General features: G+C 39.8%; 1 protein-coding gene across 2 annotated transcripts in view; it reads left to right on the forward strand.

Annotated features, from left to right (window-relative positions):
- dis3l2 (DIS3 like 3'-5' exoribonuclease 2) overlaps positions 1 to 18,421 on the forward strand; it is a 139,860-nt gene that overhangs the window by 5,442 nt on the left and 115,997 nt on the right. For both annotated transcript variants that reach the window (XM_059502248.1, XM_059502247.1), the window contains exon 2: positions 17,338 to 18,000. In XM_059502248.1, coding sequence (XP_059358231.1) covers positions 17,343 to 18,000 — 658 coding nt within the window. In that variant the 5' untranslated portion in view covers positions 17,338 to 17,342. The remainder of the gene's footprint in view (positions 1 to 17,337; positions 18,001 to 18,421) is intronic.

Raw genomic sequence — 18,421 nt, forward strand, 5'->3', positions numbered from 1 at the left:
GGGTTGTACTTTAACGAACTCCTCCTAGAGATTTATTCAGATGAACACCAAACTTGGTCAGTGTAATCTAAAGCCATTTGTGATGTTAAATTGCGAAGGACTTGAGGTTTCGTTAAAGGGCGTGTCCATGGCGGCCTGACAAATTTCGATGTTTCGCCATGAAAAAGGAAGTTGCTGTAACTCAGACATACAATGTCCAATCTGCCCCAAACTTCACATGTTGGATAAGACTCTTGACCTGAACAGATCTACATGCCAATATTCAGTTATAGTCATAGCGCCACCTATTGGTAACAGGAAGTGAAATATTTTACACTGCGACAAACTACTCCTAGAAATTTTATGACATCAATGTTATTTTTGTGGTCAGTCTAATCTAAAGACCTGTGTGATGTTTGGTTGAGAAGATCTCGAGTTTTCGTTAAAAGGCGTGTCCATGGTGCCGTGACGAAGTTCGATGTGTCGCCATGGGAATAAAAGATGTTATAACTCAGGCATAAAATTTCCGATCTTGCCCAAACTTCACATGTGTGATAAGGGTCCTGGCCTGAACAGATCTGAAGGCCAATATTCCATTGGGTGTGGCAAAATGGCTCGATAGCGCCACCTATACACTTTCAACTGAGTGCATATACACTTTCAACGGAGTGCACCTCGAGCTATGTTTCACATACATGTACAAAAATCGGTACACACATGTACCACACCAATATCTACAAAAAAGTCTCTTGGTACGAAATCCGAATCCCTACAGGAAGTCGGTTATTTAGAATTTTCTCTGCAAAATTGGCGTTGTTTTTGCCATTTTCAGGGGTTGTACTTTAACAAACTCCTCCTAGAGATTTATTCAGATCAACATCAAACTTGGCCAGTTAAATCTAAAGGCCTTTGCGATGTTAAATTGCGAAGATCTTGAGGTTTCGTTAAAGTGCATGTCCATGGCGGCCTGACAAATTTCGATGTTTCGCCATGAAAAAGGAAGTTGTTGTAACTTAGACATACAATGTCCAATCTGCCCCAAACTTCACACGTTGGATAAGACTTTTGACCTGAACAGATCTAAATGCCAATATTCAGTTATAGCCATAGCGCCACCTGCTGGCAACAGGAAGTGACATGTTTTACGTTGTAACAAACTACTCCTAGAAATTTAATGACATCAACATTTTATTTTGGTCAGTCTAATCTAAAGGCCTTTGCAATGTTAAATTGTGGAGATCTTGAATTTTTGTTTAAGGGCGTGTCCATGGCGCTGTGACAAAATTTGATGTCTCGCCACAGCAAGAGAAGTTGTTGTAACTCAGGCATAAAATGTTCAATCTTCCCCAAACTTCACATGATTGATAAGAGTCCTGGCCTGAACACATCTGAAGGCCAATATTCCATTATAATGATAGCGCCACCTGCTGGCAATATGAAGATTGGCACATATTAATGACTTTGACATATTGCAATTATGTTTATGACATGAAATGCATATTTCTCACCGTTCATCTTTTTACTAAATCAACACGCTGGTGGTGAGCCCGGGTGCGAGGGCCCGTTCATCGCTGCTTGCAGCTTTAATTAGGGCCCGAGCACCGATGGTGTGAGGACCCTCTTGGAATTGCTCCGTTTATTATTATTATTATTATTATTATTAGGGCCCGAGCACCGATGGTGTGAGGACCCTCTTGGAATTGCTCCGTTTATTATTATTATTATTATTATTATTATTATTATTATTTTTATTATTATTATTCTTCTTCTTCTCTAAGATGAATCGCATTTTTGAGAGCTTAAACATGCTCGAAAAGTCATGAAACTTTGCACACACCTCAGAACTGGCGAAAATTTACGTCTGATATGGGTTTCAGAAGTGGGTGTGGCAAAATGGCTCGACAGCGCCATCTATACACGTTCAACGGTGTGCGCATCGAGCTACGTTTCACGTACATGTATGAAAATTGGTATACACATGTATCTCTCCAATACCTACAAAAAAGTATCTTGGAGCAAAATCCAAAACCCAACAGGAAGTCGGTTATTTTTAATTTTATGAGCAAATTTTGTGTCATTTTTGTCATTTCCATGCGTTGTATTTTAACGAACTCCTCCTAGAGATTAATTCAGATCAACACCAAAGTTGGTATGCCTAATCTAAAGGCCTTTGCGATGTTAAATTGCGAAGATTTTGAGTTTTCGTTAAAGGGCGTGTCCGTGGCGGCCTGGCGAATTTCGATGATTCGCCATGAAAAATGAAGTTGCTATAACTCAGACATACAATGTCCAATGTGTCCAAAACTTCACATGTTTAATAAGACTCCTGACCTGAACAGATTGACATGCCCATATTCAGTTATAGTCATAGCGCCACCTATAGGCAACAGGAAGTGACATATTTTACACTGCGACTAACTACTCCTAGAAATTTTATGACATCAATGTCTTTTTTGTGGTCAGTCTAATCTAAAGGCCTGTGCGATGTTAAATTGTGAAGATCTTGAGTTTTCGTTAAAAGGCGTGTCCATGGCGCCATGACGAAGTTCGATGTCTCGCCAAGGGAATAAAATATGTTATAACTCAGGCATAAAATGTCCGATCTTCCCAAAACTTCACATGTGTGATAAGAGTCCTGGCCTGAACACATCTGTAGGCCAATATTCCATCGGGTGTGGCAAAATGGCTCGATAGCGCCACCTATACACTTTCAACATAGCTCGCCTCTAGCTCCGTTTCAAGTACATGTACAAAAATCGGTACACACATGTAACACACCAGTACCTACAAAAAAGTCTCTTGGTACGAAATCCTAATCCCAACAGGAAGTCGGTTATTTTGAAATTTCCCTGCAAAATTGGCGTTGTTTTTGCCATTTTCAGGGGTTGTACTTTAACGAACTCCTACTAGAGATTTATTCAGATGAACACCAAACTTGGTCAGTGTAATCTAAAGCCATTTGCGATGTTAAATTGCGAAGGACTTGAGGTTTCGTTAAAGGGCGTGTCCATGGTGGCCTGACAAATTTCGATGTTCCGCCATGAAAAAGGAAGTTGCTGTAACTCAGACATACAATGTCCAATCTGCCCCAAACTTCACATGTTGGATAAGATTTTTGACATGAACAGATCTACATGCCAATATTCAGTTATAGTCATAGCACCACCTATTGGCAACAGGAAGTGAAATATTTTACACTGCGACAAACTACTCATAGAAATTTTATGACATCAATGTTATTTTTGTGGTCCGTCTAATCTAAAGACCTGTGTGATGTTTAGTTGTGAAGATATTGAGTTTTCGTTAAAAGGCGTGTCCATGGCGCCATCACAAAATTTGATGTCTCGCCACAGCAAGAGAAGTTGTTGTAACTCAGGCATAAAATGTTCAATCTTCCCCAGACTCCGCATGTTCGATAAGAGTCCTGGCCTGAACACATCTGAAGGCCAATATTCCATTATAATGATAGCGCCACCTGCTGGCAACAGAAAGATTGGCACATATATGGAATAAACATTGATATATTCCACTTATATTTATGAGTTTAAATGCATATTTCTCACCGTTCGCCTATTTACTAAAGCCACTCGCTGCCGGTGAGCCCGGGTGCGAGGGCCCGTTCATCGCTGCTTGCAGCTTTAATTATTATTATTATTCTTCTTCTCTAGGATGAATCGCATTTTTGAGAGCCTAAACATGCTCAAAGTCATGAAACTTTGCACACACCTCAGAACTGGCGAAAATTTACGTCTGATATGGGTTTCAGAAGTGGGTGTGGCAAAATGGCTCGACAGCGCCACCTATACACGTTCAACGGAGTGCGCCTCGAGCTACGTTTCACGTACATGTATGAAAATTGGTATACACATGTATCTCTCCAATACCTACAAAAAAGTCTCTTGGAGCAAAATCCGAAACCCAACAGGAAGTCGGTTATTTTAAATTTTATGAGCAAATTTTGTGTCATTTTTGTCATTTCCATGCGTTGTATTTTAACGAACTCCTCCTAGAGATTAATTCAGATCAACACCAAAGTTGGTATGCCTAATCTAAAGGCCTTTGCGATGTTAAATTGCGAAGATTTTGAGTTTTCGTTAAAGGGCGTGTCCGTGGCGGCCTGGCGAATTTTGATGATTCGCCATGAAAAATGAAGTTGCTATAACTCAGACATACAATGTCCAATCTGCCCCAAACTTCACATGCTTGATGAGACTCCGAACCTGAACAGATTGACATGCCCATATTCAGTTATAGTCATAGCGCCACCTATTGGCAACAGGAAGTGACATATTTTACACTGCGACTAACTACTCCTAGAAATTTTATGACATCAATGTCTTTTTTGTGGTCAGTCTAATCTAAAAGCCTGTGCGATGTTAAGTTGTGAAGATCTTGAGTTTTCGTTAAGGGGCGTGTCCATGGCACCGTGACGAAGTTCGATGTCTCGCCATGGGAATAAAAGATGTTATAACTCAGGCATAAAATGTCCGATCTTCCCCAAACTTCACATGTGTGATAAGAGTCTTGGCCTGAACACATCTGTAGGCCAATATTCCATCGGGTGTGGCAAAATGGCTCGATAGCGCCACCTATACACTTTCAACAGAGCGCGCCACGAGCTCCGTTTCCCGTACATGTACAAAAATCGGTACACACGTGTAACACACCAATACCTACAAAAAAGTCTCTTGGTACGAAATCCGAAACCCAACAGGAAGTCGGTTATTTTTAATTTTATGAGCAAATTTTGTGTCATTTTTGTCATTTCCATGCGTTGTATTTTAACGAACTCCTCCTAGAGATTCATTCAGATCAACACCAAAGTTGGTATGCCTAATCTAACGGCCTTTGTGATGTTAAATTGCGAAGGACTTGAGGTTTCGTTAAAGGGCGTGTCCATGGCGGCCTGACAAATTTCGATGTTTCGCCGTGAAAAAGGAAGTTGCTATAACTCAGACATACAATGTCCAATCTGCCCAAAACTTCACATGTTTAATACGACTCATGACCTGAACATATTTACATGCCCATATTCAGTTATAGTCATAGCGCCACCTATTGGCAACAGGAAGTGAAATATTTTACACTGCGACAAACTACTCCTAGAAATTTTATGACATCAATGTTATTTTTGTGGTCAGTCTAATCTAAAGACCTGTGTGATGTTTAGTTGTGAAGATCTTGAGTTTTCGTTAAAAGGCGTGTCCATGGCGCCGTGACGAAGTTCGATGTGTCGCCATGGGAATTAAAGATGTTATAACTCAGGCATAAAATGTCCGATCTTGCCCAAACTTCACATGTGTGATAAGAGTCCTGGCCTGAACAGATCTGAAGGCCAAAATTCCATTGGGTGTGGCAAAATGGCTCGATAGCGCCACCTATACACTTTCAACTGAGTGCATATACACTTTCAACGGAGTGCGCCTCAAGCTATGTTTCACGTACATGTACAAAAATCAGTACACACATGTAACACACCAATATCTACGAAAAAGTCTCTTGGTACGAAATCCAAATCCAAACAGGAAGTCAGTTATTTAGAATTTTCTCTGCAAAATTGGAGTTGTTTTTGGCATTTTCAGAGGTTGTACTTTAACGAACTCCTCCTAGAGATTTATTCAAATCAACACCAAACTTGGTCAGTTAAATCTAAAGGGCTTTGCGAAGTTAAATTGGGAAGATCTTGAGATTTCGTTAAAGGGAGTGTCCATGGCGGCCTGACAAATTTCGATGTTTCGCCATGAAAAAGGAAGTTGCTGTAACTCAGACATACAATGTCCCATCTGCCCCAAACTTCACATGTTAGATAAGACTTCTGCCCTTAACAGATCTACATGCCCATATTCAATTATAGTCATAGCGCCACCTGCTGGCAACAGGAAGTGACATATTTTACGCTGAGACAAACTACTCCTAGAGATTTTTTGACATTAATGTATATTTGTGGTCAGTCTAATCTAAAGGCCTGTGTAATGTTAAATTGTGGCAATCTTGAGTTTTTGTTCAAGAGCGTGTCCATGGCAAAAATGACAAAATTTGATGTCTCGCCACAGCAAGAGAAGTTGTTGTAACTCAGGCATAAAATGTTTGATCTTCCCCAAACTTCACATGTTCGATAAGAGTGCAGCCCTGAACACATCTTAAGGCCAATATTCCATTGTAATGATAGTGCCACCTGCTGGCAACAGGAAGATTGGCACATATATGGAATAAACGTTGATATATTCTACTTATATTTATGAGTTGAAACGCATATTTCTCACCGTTCACCTCTTTACTAAAGCCACTCGCTGCCGGTGAGCCCGGGTGCGAGGGCCCGTTCATCGCTGCTTGCAGCTTTAATTATTATTATTATTATTCTTCTCCAGGATGAATCGCATTTTTGAGGGCCTAAACATACTCAAAAAGTCATGAAACTTTGCACACACCTCAGAACCGGCGAAAATGTACATCTGATATGGGTTTCAGAAGTGGGTGTGGCAAAATGGCTCGACAGCGCCACCTATACATGTTCAACGGTGTGCGCCTTGAGCTATGTTTCACGTATATGTATGAAAATCGGTACACACATGTAACTCTCCAATACCTACAAAAAAGTCTCCTAGAGCAAAATTCTAAACCCAACAGGAAGTCGGTTATTTTTAATATTATGAGCAAATTTTGTGTCATTTTTGCCATTTCCATGAGTTGTATTTTAACGAACTCCTCCTAGAAACTTATTCAGATCAACACCAAATTTGGTATGCCTAATCTAAAGGCCTTTGCGATGTTAAATTGCGAAGATTTTGAGTTTTCGTTAAAGGGCGTGTCCGTGGCGGCCTGGCGAATTTCGATGATTCGCCATGAAAAATGAAGTTACTATAACTCAGACATACAATGTCCAATGTGCCCAAAACTTCACATGTTTAATAAGACTCCTGACCTGAACATATTTACATGCCCATATTCAGTTATAGTCATAGTGCCACCTATAGGCAACAGGAAGTGACATATTTTACACTTCGACAGACTACTCCTAGAAATTTTTTGACATCAATGTCTTTTTTATGGTCAGTATAATCTAAAGGCCTGTGCAATGTTAAATTGTGAAGATCTTGAGTTTTCGTTAAGGGGCGTGTCCATGGCGCCGTGACAAACATCAAAGTCTCGCCATGGGAATAATAGATGTTATAACTCAGGCATAAAATGTCCGATCTTGCCCAAACTTCACATGTGTGATAAGGGTCCTGGCCTGAACAGATCTGAAGGCCAATATTCCATTGGGTGTGGCAAAATGGCTCGATAGCGCCACCTATAAACTTTCAACTGAGTGCATATACATTTTCAATGGAGTGCGCCTCAAGCTATGTTTCATGTACATGTACAAAAATCGGTACACACATGTAACACACCAGTACCTACAAAAAAGTCTCTTGGTACGAAATCCTAATCCCAACAGGAAGTCGGTTATTTTGAAATTTCCCTGCAAAATTGGCGTTGTTTTTGCCATTTTCAGGGGTTGTACTTTAACGAACTCCTCCTAGAGATTTATTCGGATGAACACCAAACTTGGTCAGTGTAATCTAAAGCCATTTGCGATGTTAAATTGCGAAGGACTTGAGGTTTCGTTAAAGGGCGTGTCCATGGCGGCCTGACAAATTTCGATGTTTCGCCATGAAAAAGGAAGTTGCTGTAACTCAGACATACAATGTCCAATCTGCCCCAAACTTCACATGTTGGATAAGACTCTTGACCTGAACAGATATACATGCCAATATTCAGTTATAGTCATAGCGCCACCTATTTTCAACAGGAAGTGAAATATTTTACACTGCGACAAACTACTCCTAGAAATTTTATGACATCAATGTTATTTTTGTGCTCAGTCTAATCTAAAGACCTGTGTGATGTTTAGTTGTGAAGATCTTGAGTTTTCGTTAAAAGGCGTGTCCATGGCGCCGTGACGAAGTTTGATGTGTCGCCATGGGAATAAAAGATGTTATAACTCAGGCATAAAATGTCCGATCTTGCCCAAACTTCACATATGTGATAAGGGTCCTGGCCTGAACAGATCTGAAGGCCAATATTCCATTGGGTGTGGCAAAATGGCTCGATAGCGCCACCTATACATTTTCAACAGAGTGCATATACACTTTTAACGGAGTGCGCCTCAAACTATGTTTCACGTACATGTACAAAAATCGGTACACACATGTAACACACCAATATCTACGAAAAAGTCTCTTGGTACAAAATCCGAATCCAAACAGGAAGTCAGTTATTTAGAATTTTCTCTGCAAAATTGGTGTTGTTTTTGGCATTTTCAGGGGTTGTACTTTAACGAACTCCTCCTAGAGATTTATTCAGATCAACATCAAACTTGGTCAGTTAAATCTAAAGGCCTTTGCTAAGTTAAATTGGGAAGATCTTGAGGTTTGGTTAAAAGGAGTGTCCATGGCGGCCTGACAAATTTCGATGTTTCGCCATGAAAAAGGAAGTTGCTGTAACTCAGACATACAATGTCCAATCTGCCCCAAACTTTGAATGTTAGATAAGACTTCTGCCCTTAACAGATCTACATGCCCATATTCAATTATAGTCATAGCGCCACCTGCTGGCAACAGGAAGTGACATATTTTACGCTGAGACAAACTACTCCTAGAGATTTTTTGACATTAATGTATTTTTGTGGTCAGTCTAATCTAAAGGCCTGTGTACTGTTAAATTGTGGCAATCTTGAGTTTTTGTTAAAGAGCGTGTCCATGGCAAAAATGACAAAATTTGATGTCTCGCCACAGCAAGAGAAGTTGTTGTAACTCGGGCATAAAATGTTTGATCTTCCCCAAACTTCACATGTTCGATAAGAGTGCAGCCCTGAACACATCTGAAGGCCAATATTCCATTATAGTGATAGCGCCACCTGCTGGCAACAGAAAGATTGGCACATATATGGAATAAACATTGATATATTCTACTTATATTTATGAGTTTAAACGCATATTTCTCACCGTTCACCTATTTACTAGAGCCACTCGCTGCCGGTGAGCCCGGGTGCGAGGGCCCGTTCATCGCTGCTTGCAGCTTTAATTATTATTATTAGGGCCCGAGCACCGATGGTGTGAGGACCCTCTTGGAATTACTCCGTTTATTATTATTATTATTATTATTATTATTATTATTATTATTATTCTCCAAGATGAATCGCATATTTGAGAGCCTAAACATGCTCGAAAAGTCATGAAACTTTGCACACACCTCTGAACTGGCTAAAATTTACGTCTGATATGGGTTTCAGAAGTGGGAGTGGCAAAATGGCTCGACAGCGCCACCTATACACGTTCAACGGTGTGCGTCTCGAGCTACGTTTCACGTACATTTATGAAAATCAGTATACACACGTATCTCTCCAATACCTACAAAAAAGTCTCTTAGAGCAAAATTCTAAACCCAAGAGGAAGTCAGTTATTTTTAATATTATGAGCAAATTGTGTCATTTTTGCCATTTCCATGAGTTGTATTATAACGAACTCCTCCTAGAAACTTATTCAGATCAACACCAAATTTGGTATGCCTAATCTAAAGGCCTTTGCGATGTTAAATTGCGAAGATTTTGAGTTTTCGTTAAAGGGCGTGTCCGTGGCGGCCTGGCGAATTTCGATGATTCGCCATGAAAAATGAAGTTGCTATAACTCAGACATACAATGTCCAATGTGCCCAAAACTTCACATGTTTAATAAGACTCCTGACCTGAACATATTTACATGCCCATATTCAGTTATAGTCATAGCGCCACCTATAGGCAACAGGAAGTGACATATTTTAAACTTCGACAGACTACTCCTAGAATTTTTTTGACATCAATGTATTTTTTATGGTCAGTCTAATCTTAAGGCCTGTGCAATGTTAAATTGTGAAGATCTTGAGTTTTCATTAAGGGGCGTGTCCATGGCGCCGTGACAAAATTCAAAGTCTCGCCATGGGAATAAAAGATGTTATAACTCAGGCATAAAATGTCCGATCTTCCCCAAACTTCACATGTGTGATAAGAGTCCTGACCTGAACACATCTGAAGGCCAATATTCCATCGGGTGTGGCAAAATGGCTTGATAGCGCCACCTATACACTTTCAACGGTGTGCGCCTCTAGCTACGTTTCACATCCATGTACGGAAATCGGTACACACATGTAACACACCAATACCTACAAAAAAGTCTCTTGGCATGAAATCCAAATCCCAACAGGAAATCGGTTATTTAGAATTTTCTCTGTAAAATTGTTGTTTTTGGCATTTTCAGGGGTTGTACTTTAACAAACTCCTCCTAGAGATTTATTCAGATCAACACCAAACTTGGTCAGTGTAATCTAAAGGCCTTTGCGATGTTAAATTGCGAAGATTTTGAGTTTTCGTTAAAGGGCGTGTCCGTGGCGGCCTGGCGAATTTCGATGATTCGCCATGAAAAATGAAGTTGCTATAACTCAGACATACAATGTCCAATCTGCCCCAAACTTCGCATGTTAGATAAGACTTCTGCCCTTAACAGATCCACATGCCCATATTCACTTATAGTCATAGCGCCACCTGCTGGCAACAGGAATTAGCATATTTTACGCTTTGACAAAGTACTCCTAGAAATCTTTTGACATTAATGTATTTTTTTGTGGTCAGTCTAATCTTAAGGCCTGTGCAATGTTAAATTGCGAAGATTTTGAGTTTTTGTTAAAGGGTGTGTCCATGGCACCATGACAAAATTTGATGTCTCGCCACAGGAAAAGAAGTTGTTGTAACTCAGGCATAAAATGTCCGATCTTCCCCAATCTTCACATTTGTGATAAGAGTCCTGGCCTGAACACATCTGAAGGCCAATATTCCATTATAATGTAAGTTCCACCTGCTGGCAACAGGAAGACCGGCACATATAAATGATTTTGACATATTCCACTTATATTTACGACTTTAAATGCATGTATCTCGCCGTTCGCCAATTTACTAAAGCCTCTCGCTGGCGGTGAGCCCGGGTGCGAGGGCCCGTTCATCGCTGCTTGCAGCTTTAATTATTATTATTATTCTTCTTCTCTAAGATGAATCGCATTTTTGAGAGCCTAAACATGCTCGAAAAGTCATGAAACTTTGCACACACCTCAGAACTGGCGAACATTTACGTCTGATATGGGTTTCAGAAGTGGGTGTGGCAAAATGGCTCGACAGCGCCACCTATACACGTTCAACGGTGTGCGCCTCGAGCTACGTTTCACGTACATGTATGAAAATTGGTATACACATGTATCTCTCCAATACCTACAAAAAGGTCTCTTGGAGCAAAATCCGAAACCCAACAGGAAGTCGGTTATTTTTAATTTTATGAGCAAATTTTGTCATTTTTGTCATTTCCATGCGTTGTATTTTAACGAACTCCTCCTAGAGATTAATTCAGATCAACACCAAAGTTGGTATGCCTAATTTAAAGGCCTTTGCGATGTTAAATTGCGAAGATTTTGAGTTTTCGTTAAAGGGCGTGTCCGTGGCGGCCTGGCGAATTTCGATGATTCGCCATGAAAAATGAAGTTGCTATAACTCAGACATACAATGTCCAATCTGCCCCAAACTTCACATGTTTGATGAGACTCCGAACCTGAACAGATTGACATGCCCATATTCAGTCATAGTCATAGCGCCACCTATTGGCAACAGGAAGTGACATATTTTACACTGCGACTAACTACTCCTAGAAATTTTTTGACATCAATGTCTTTTTTATGGTCAGTATAATCTGCAGTCAGTCCTTAGACAAGACAAGACAGGCACAGGTTATAGTCACCTAGTAGAAATCAGGAAAATGTTTGCAATACTACAGATGTTTGCAGTATGTCAATTATATGATTTATTTTTTATAAAACATAATTGACATACTGCAAACATCTGTAGTATTGCAAACATTTTCCTGATTTCTACTAGGTGACTATAACCTGTGCCTGTCTCACATCAGAATTTGCTCTAGAAAGAAAGCAAAACTACAAGATCACCAGTTCGTCACTCTGAGTTGGGTCAGATGAGGAGTCAGAATACTTACCTGGCAGGGGAGACACCATGATCAAGAAGGCGGTTCGGGGAAGTCGTGGCCTAATGGTTAGAGAGTCGGACTCCCAATCGAAAGGTTGTGAGTTCGAGTCCCGGGCCGGCAGGAATTGTGGGTGGGGGGAGTGCATGTACAGTTCTCTCTCCACCATCAATACCACGACTTAGGTGCCCTTGAGCAAGGCATCGAACCCCCAACTGCTCCCCGGGCGCTGCAGCATAAATGGCTGCCCACTGCTCCGGGTGTGTGCTCACAGTGTGTGTGTGTGTGTTCACTGCTCTGTGTGTGTGCATTTCGGATGGGTTAAATGCAGAGCACAAATTCTGAGTATGGGTCACCATACTTGGCTGAATGTCACTTCACACTTCACTTCACTATAGAATCCGAAGTGAGCTGAAACTCCACAGCGCTCTTCGTCTTTGTGTTGCCGCAAGATGAAAGGTGTTATTATTGTCTAAGGACTGACTGCATGGCTGTGTTTGTGCCTCTACGTATGTGAGAAATGATCAATTAACTTTGAAACATAGACTGCTAAAAAAACGAAGCTGTGTCAAAGGTTCATATCTGTGCGTAAAATACGCATGAATCAAACAGAAAGAAAACAATGCAGTGAGAAGCGCTTTCTCTAAATGCTAAATGCGCGCGTGCACACACACACACACACACGGAGAGAGAGAGAGAGAGAGAGAGAGAGAGAGAGAGTAGACAGAAAGGGTAAAATATGACCTTCAGGATATTGTGATTTGTCACACGCCTAAACAGCATGTATTATATTTAGGCCCTACACACACACACTTTTGTCAACGCAGACACACATTTCTCTCAGACATTCACACATACTCAGAAACATCATTTTAGATTATTGAGCCATTGAAATGCTTCATAACACAATCAATAGTGCCCCTAGTGGACACCCGGAAAATAACGTGTATTTCCACCCATAGGGAATACCTATGTAGTGACGCCATTTGGTGGAAAACAGTAAAAAGTAAATATTTTACCCCAAGGTTTGGTAATGACGGGGTATTTTAATAGAAATTATGATTTTATGATATTATGACAGTGGTTTCAAAAATGGATATTTTAATGGGTTCAAATAGGACCAAATTCGTCCTTAAAGGCAGGGTAGGTAAAAAATGTATAAAAAACTTTTTTTCAAAATTTGTTTAAACTTTATTTAGATATCAATACATAATTAAAATGTAAGTACTCTGAAAAAGAAAGTATAAAAATCGAGTGTCTGTAGACCTCTCACGACTGTTTTAAAGACAGCTCATTATTTCCATTCACTCCACCCCCTCCCTTCTGGGCTCCTATAGATTATTTATCGTCTCTACTACGGCTCGCTAAGTAATGTTATGTTAGCTATATTACGCAGCTACGTGTGCTAATGACACATGCTTCATGAAAAAATAAACAAAAAAATATGTATGATCAAAATGCAAAAAGAAAGATTTACCTGTCCAGCAGAAATAAAGCCACCAAGGAGTCACTTTTCAGCCCCTTGAGTTCCCTCAGTTCTCGCCATCGCTGGAAAGCCACGCTTTCAGAACGCAAGAAACGTTTTATTTCTTTGTTTATCCAAAGACTTTTTGTTCATTGCCTTTTCTTGTACTGTTACTGTCTTCCTTTTTTTGCCTGGTTTGCCTTCACTAACTGCATAGGCCGGTACTGTGAATTTTGCTTGCTGTTTCTCTGCCATTGTTTTGGTATTCCTAGGATCCGTGCCTCTTGAATTCCTCAAATCAAACGTGCGCGCGCAAGTGGGCAGGTCATGTGTGGCAAAAGGGTGGTTGCCATGGTTGCGAGAGAGTGACAATCGCCTAAGCCAATCCTATGTTTCGTCCCGAATGGAAATAATGAGCTGTGTTTAATACAGATTAAACGGTCTAGAGTCACTCGATTTTTATACTCTTTTTATCAGAGTACTTACATTTTAATTATGCATTGATATATATAGAAAGTTTAAACAAATTTGGAAGAAAGTTGTTTATACATTTTTTACTTACCCTGCCTTTAACACGCTATGTGTGATTTATTATTATTTTTTTTTTAATCTGACATAGCAAAAAAAAATGCACAAAAAATAATGTTGTTGCAAATCTTTGACATATTCAAGACTGTGATAATTCAAAGCCAAGGTTTTCACTTTGCATTTAGTATATGGAAAATAATTACATTTTTGTGTTTTTTCCTCTTGTACAAATTGATGGTATCGTTACCAAAATTGGAATTTAAAGGGTTAAAATCCTGAAATTAATTAAATATTTGGTAGTTATTATGAGGACTGATGCTGGTTAAAAGATTTAATTCAGTAGAAGTGGAAAATAATAATATATAATATGTTAGGCAGTGTTTAATATGTGACCATTTTTGGTCATTAATGCACTCAACGGCGTAAAATATTTAATGCAGCACAAGGGTTAAACTATTTAATGCGATTATGCACTCATTTTAGTAAAGCCACTAATGCAGCCATCTCGCTTTAGTGCTTTTTTGCTGCTTGCGTGAGGAGAAAAAGCACAGACGTCCATAGGGAGGCACTGGAAGCGTGAAAAGAATTTCAATATTATGTAAAGGGTTTTTTTTTATCAGTTTTTACACAATATATAACTGCCTCAAAGTTCTGACCCCATTTCTACATCAGTCAATAATTTTACTCTTCAAGTCAAGTCACCTTTATTTATATAGCACTTTAAACAAAATACATTGCGTCAAAGCGACTGAACAACATTCATTGGGAAAACAGTGTGTCAATAATGCAAAATGACAGTTAAAGGCAGTTCATCATTGAATTTAGTGATGTCATCTCTGTTCAGTTAAATAGTGTCTGTGCATTTATTTGCAATCAAGTCAACGGTATCGCTGTAGATGAAGTGACCCCAACTAAGCAAGCCAGAGGCGACAGCGGCAAGGAACCGAAAATCCATCGGTGACAGAATGGAGAAAAAAACCTTGGGAGAAACCAGGCTCAGTTGGGGGCCAGTTCTCCTCTGACCAGACGAAACCAGCAGTTCAATTCCAGGCTGCAGCAAAGTCAGATTGTGCAGAAGAATCATCTGTTTCCTGTGGTCTTGTCCTGGTCTCCGCTGTCTTTCAGGGCAGTAGAGGTCCTTTCTAGGTGCTGATCCACCATCTGGTCTGGATACAGACTGGATCTGGATCTGGACTGCAGTGACCCTCTGATCTGGATACAGACTGGATCTGGTGGCTATGGTGACCTCGGAATAAGAGAGAAACGGACAAATATTAGCGTAGATGCCATTCTTCTAATGATGTAGCAAGTACATAGGGTGTTATGTAAAGTGTTCCCGGTTCCGGTTTACCTAATTAATGCTGCCTAAAAATCCTTTAATGGATTTGGATATTAAAAGCATATTAGTATGTTATGTGTAAGCCAGGTTAAAGAGATGGGTCTTTAATCTAGATTTGAACTGCAAGAGTGTGTCTGCCTCCCGAACAATGTTAGGTAGGTTATTCCAGAGTTTAGGCGCCAAATAGGAAAAAGATTTGCCGCCCGCAGTTGATTTTGATATTCTAGGTATTATCAAATTGCCTGAGTTTTGAGAACGTAGCGGACGTAGAGGATTATAATGTAAAAGGAGCTCATTCAAATACTGAGGTGCTAAACCATTCAGGGCTTTATAAGTAATAAGCAATATTTAAAATTGTATACGATGTTTGATAGGGAGCCAGTGCAGTGTTGACAGGACCGGGCTAATATGGTCATACTTCCTGGTTTCTAGTAAGAACTCTTGCTGCTGCATTTTGGACTAGCTGTAGTTTGTTTTCTAAGCGTGCAGAACAACCACCCAATATAGCATTACAATAATCTAACCTTGAGGTCATAAAGGCATGGATTAACATTTCTGCATTTGACATTGAGAGCATAGGCCGTAATTTAGATATATTTTTGAGATGGAAAAATGCAGTTTTACAAATGCTAGAAACCATTTTCATTTCAATAGTCTAAATTTATTCAAAAGTTATTAGCATTTTTGTGATATTTCATTATAGCTCTTGACCACAAGGTGGCGCTGCCACCAAACTTTGAGTACCTTCAGGGCATGGAGCCGAATATTTTTGTAATTATTTTCGTAACGATACGATGATGCGTTTAAAAAATACAGCATTTTAAAACATAATTCAAAATGGCCAATGCCTAAAATGGCTGAAACGGGAAAATTGGATATCATTCGACTCGACATGACTCACTGAATCTAAAAAGACCAGTTGTGTGATTTTTGTCCAAACCGTTCAAAAGTAATAAGCCAAAATATGCATTTTTTCATATATCCTGACCACTAGGTGGCGCTGCGACGAAACACTGCAGATAGTTTCAGGTCATGCTTGTTATAACACACACCAAGTTTGGTCTCAAAATGCCAAACCATTGCCGAGATATAGCCTAACATACATTTTTGCGTGCTATTCGTCAAATTTGTTCACGTGTCATTTGAGAACGGTTGGACGAATCAACTTGAATTCCATAACTTTTTGCCAGCATGGTCTGAAGATGATCTGAGCCAATTTTCTTCGCAATCGGACAAACGGTCTAGGACGAGTTCGAAAAAGTAGGTTTTTCGAAAAATTGAAAATAGCGAAAAAACTAAACCTTGCGATTTTTGAATTTAGGACTCATTCGACTTGGCATGAGCCAAGGATTCAGAGGAAAAAAGAAATTAAATTTTTTGGCTTACGGTTCAAAAGTTATTAGCATACAAATATTGAAACTTTGGACAAATGGTGGCGCTAGAGAGTTGGAGGTAGAGACTTCAAATTTGCTATACTTAATGTTGGGGCTGTCCTCTATCAGTGTGCCAAATTATACAACTTTCCCGCAATCGGTTCTATGGGCTGCCATACACTTGCGGCGGAAGAAGAAGAAGCAGAATAATAACGCCAACGATTACAATAGGTGCCTATGCACCTTCTGTGCTTTGCCCCTAATAATAATAATAAGAAGAAACGGAACAAACACAATAGGTGCCTCCGCACCTTCGGTGCTTGGCCCCTAATAATAAGAAACGGAACAAACACAATAGGTGCCTCCGCACCTTCATTGCTTGGCCCCTAACAAGAAAATGTTAAACCATTTACAGTATTCTAAATAATGAAAATGTGAAATTATTTTGAAAAAGCCATGTCACATCAACTACACCTATATATATATATATATATATATATATATATAGTGTGTGTATGTATATGTATGTGTATATAAATGTATATAAAATTTTTGATCTGCAAAAACTGCTCCTTTCCATTAACCGGTTGTGACCACTAACATGTTGATTCTTTGCAGAGATTATGGCATCTTCACCTAAAGTAAAGAGAACTACTAAACATGGAGATGGTACACAGAATCTCCTCAGATCCCAGAAGGACGCCTATGCCAGACTTCTTAATCAGCATCAGAATGGCAAGTTTCGATCCTACTTGCAAGAGTTAGCGAAGCAGCAGGTGGAGGAGGGCATGAGTACATCATTTAGCAGGTCTGTGAATGTTGTGAGCAGGAGAAAAAAGGGCAATTCCGAGTCCTCTTACTCTGTTGATAGTTTATCCTCTCAACAGAGTAGGCAGGTGGCTGATGCCTCCATCTGTTTGTACATGGACAAAACCAACTATCAGGTGACATGCACTGAAGACCAGGGCATAAAGCCTGGCATGCTGGAAAAGCATGACAGAATGGAGCTACATAAGGCTGCTGCACCCAAAAAGGTACCCTCAAAACCGCAGCACAAGAGAAATGAAAAACACATCAAAATGAGCTCCGATCAAGTGGGATCTGAGGAAGGTGACAGTCAACAGTTGAGATGTTCTTGTGGGGAGGAACAAGCAAAGAACAAATCAAAGAAGAAGAGATTAAAAGGAAATTTAGCGAAAAAAGACCAGGGGGAATGTGGTCCTGAAGTTGACCTCATTGCTGGGAAATCACCAAATGAAAACAAAGCTCCTCAAACTCAAGGTACTTACTGAAATTAAGAGCCATGGTTTCAAAACCAAGACTTATTTATTTCATATATGCATTTAGACGACATCTACATTAATCCAGATAAATTTGAAAATGGTGTTTTTGTTTTAAAGTGCTCTCCATCCACAATAGTATTTTCAAGCATTTTCCCAAAATTTTTATCCACACTGTAATGTCAGAAAATGTTACATTTGTTTTACTGTACATGCGTAAAATCTCACGATTTACTGTCGCATTCAGGTCGCACTCACTCACAATTGTATGTCTGATCTGAAACACCAAATGCCATGTATTGCTGCAAACCGTGATCTCAAGCAGGGCTTGAAAATGAAAAAATTCATTCGATTCACTCCGAGCAGAATCGATATGTTAACATTTCTGTTCCTCTGATATTATTACTGTTCCGAAACAGTTT

This window comes from Carassius carassius, chromosome 20 (assembly GCF_963082965.1).
Source record: "Carassius carassius chromosome 20, fCarCar2.1, whole genome shotgun sequence".
NCBI lineage: Eukaryota > Metazoa > Chordata > Actinopteri > Cypriniformes > Cyprinidae > Carassius > Carassius carassius.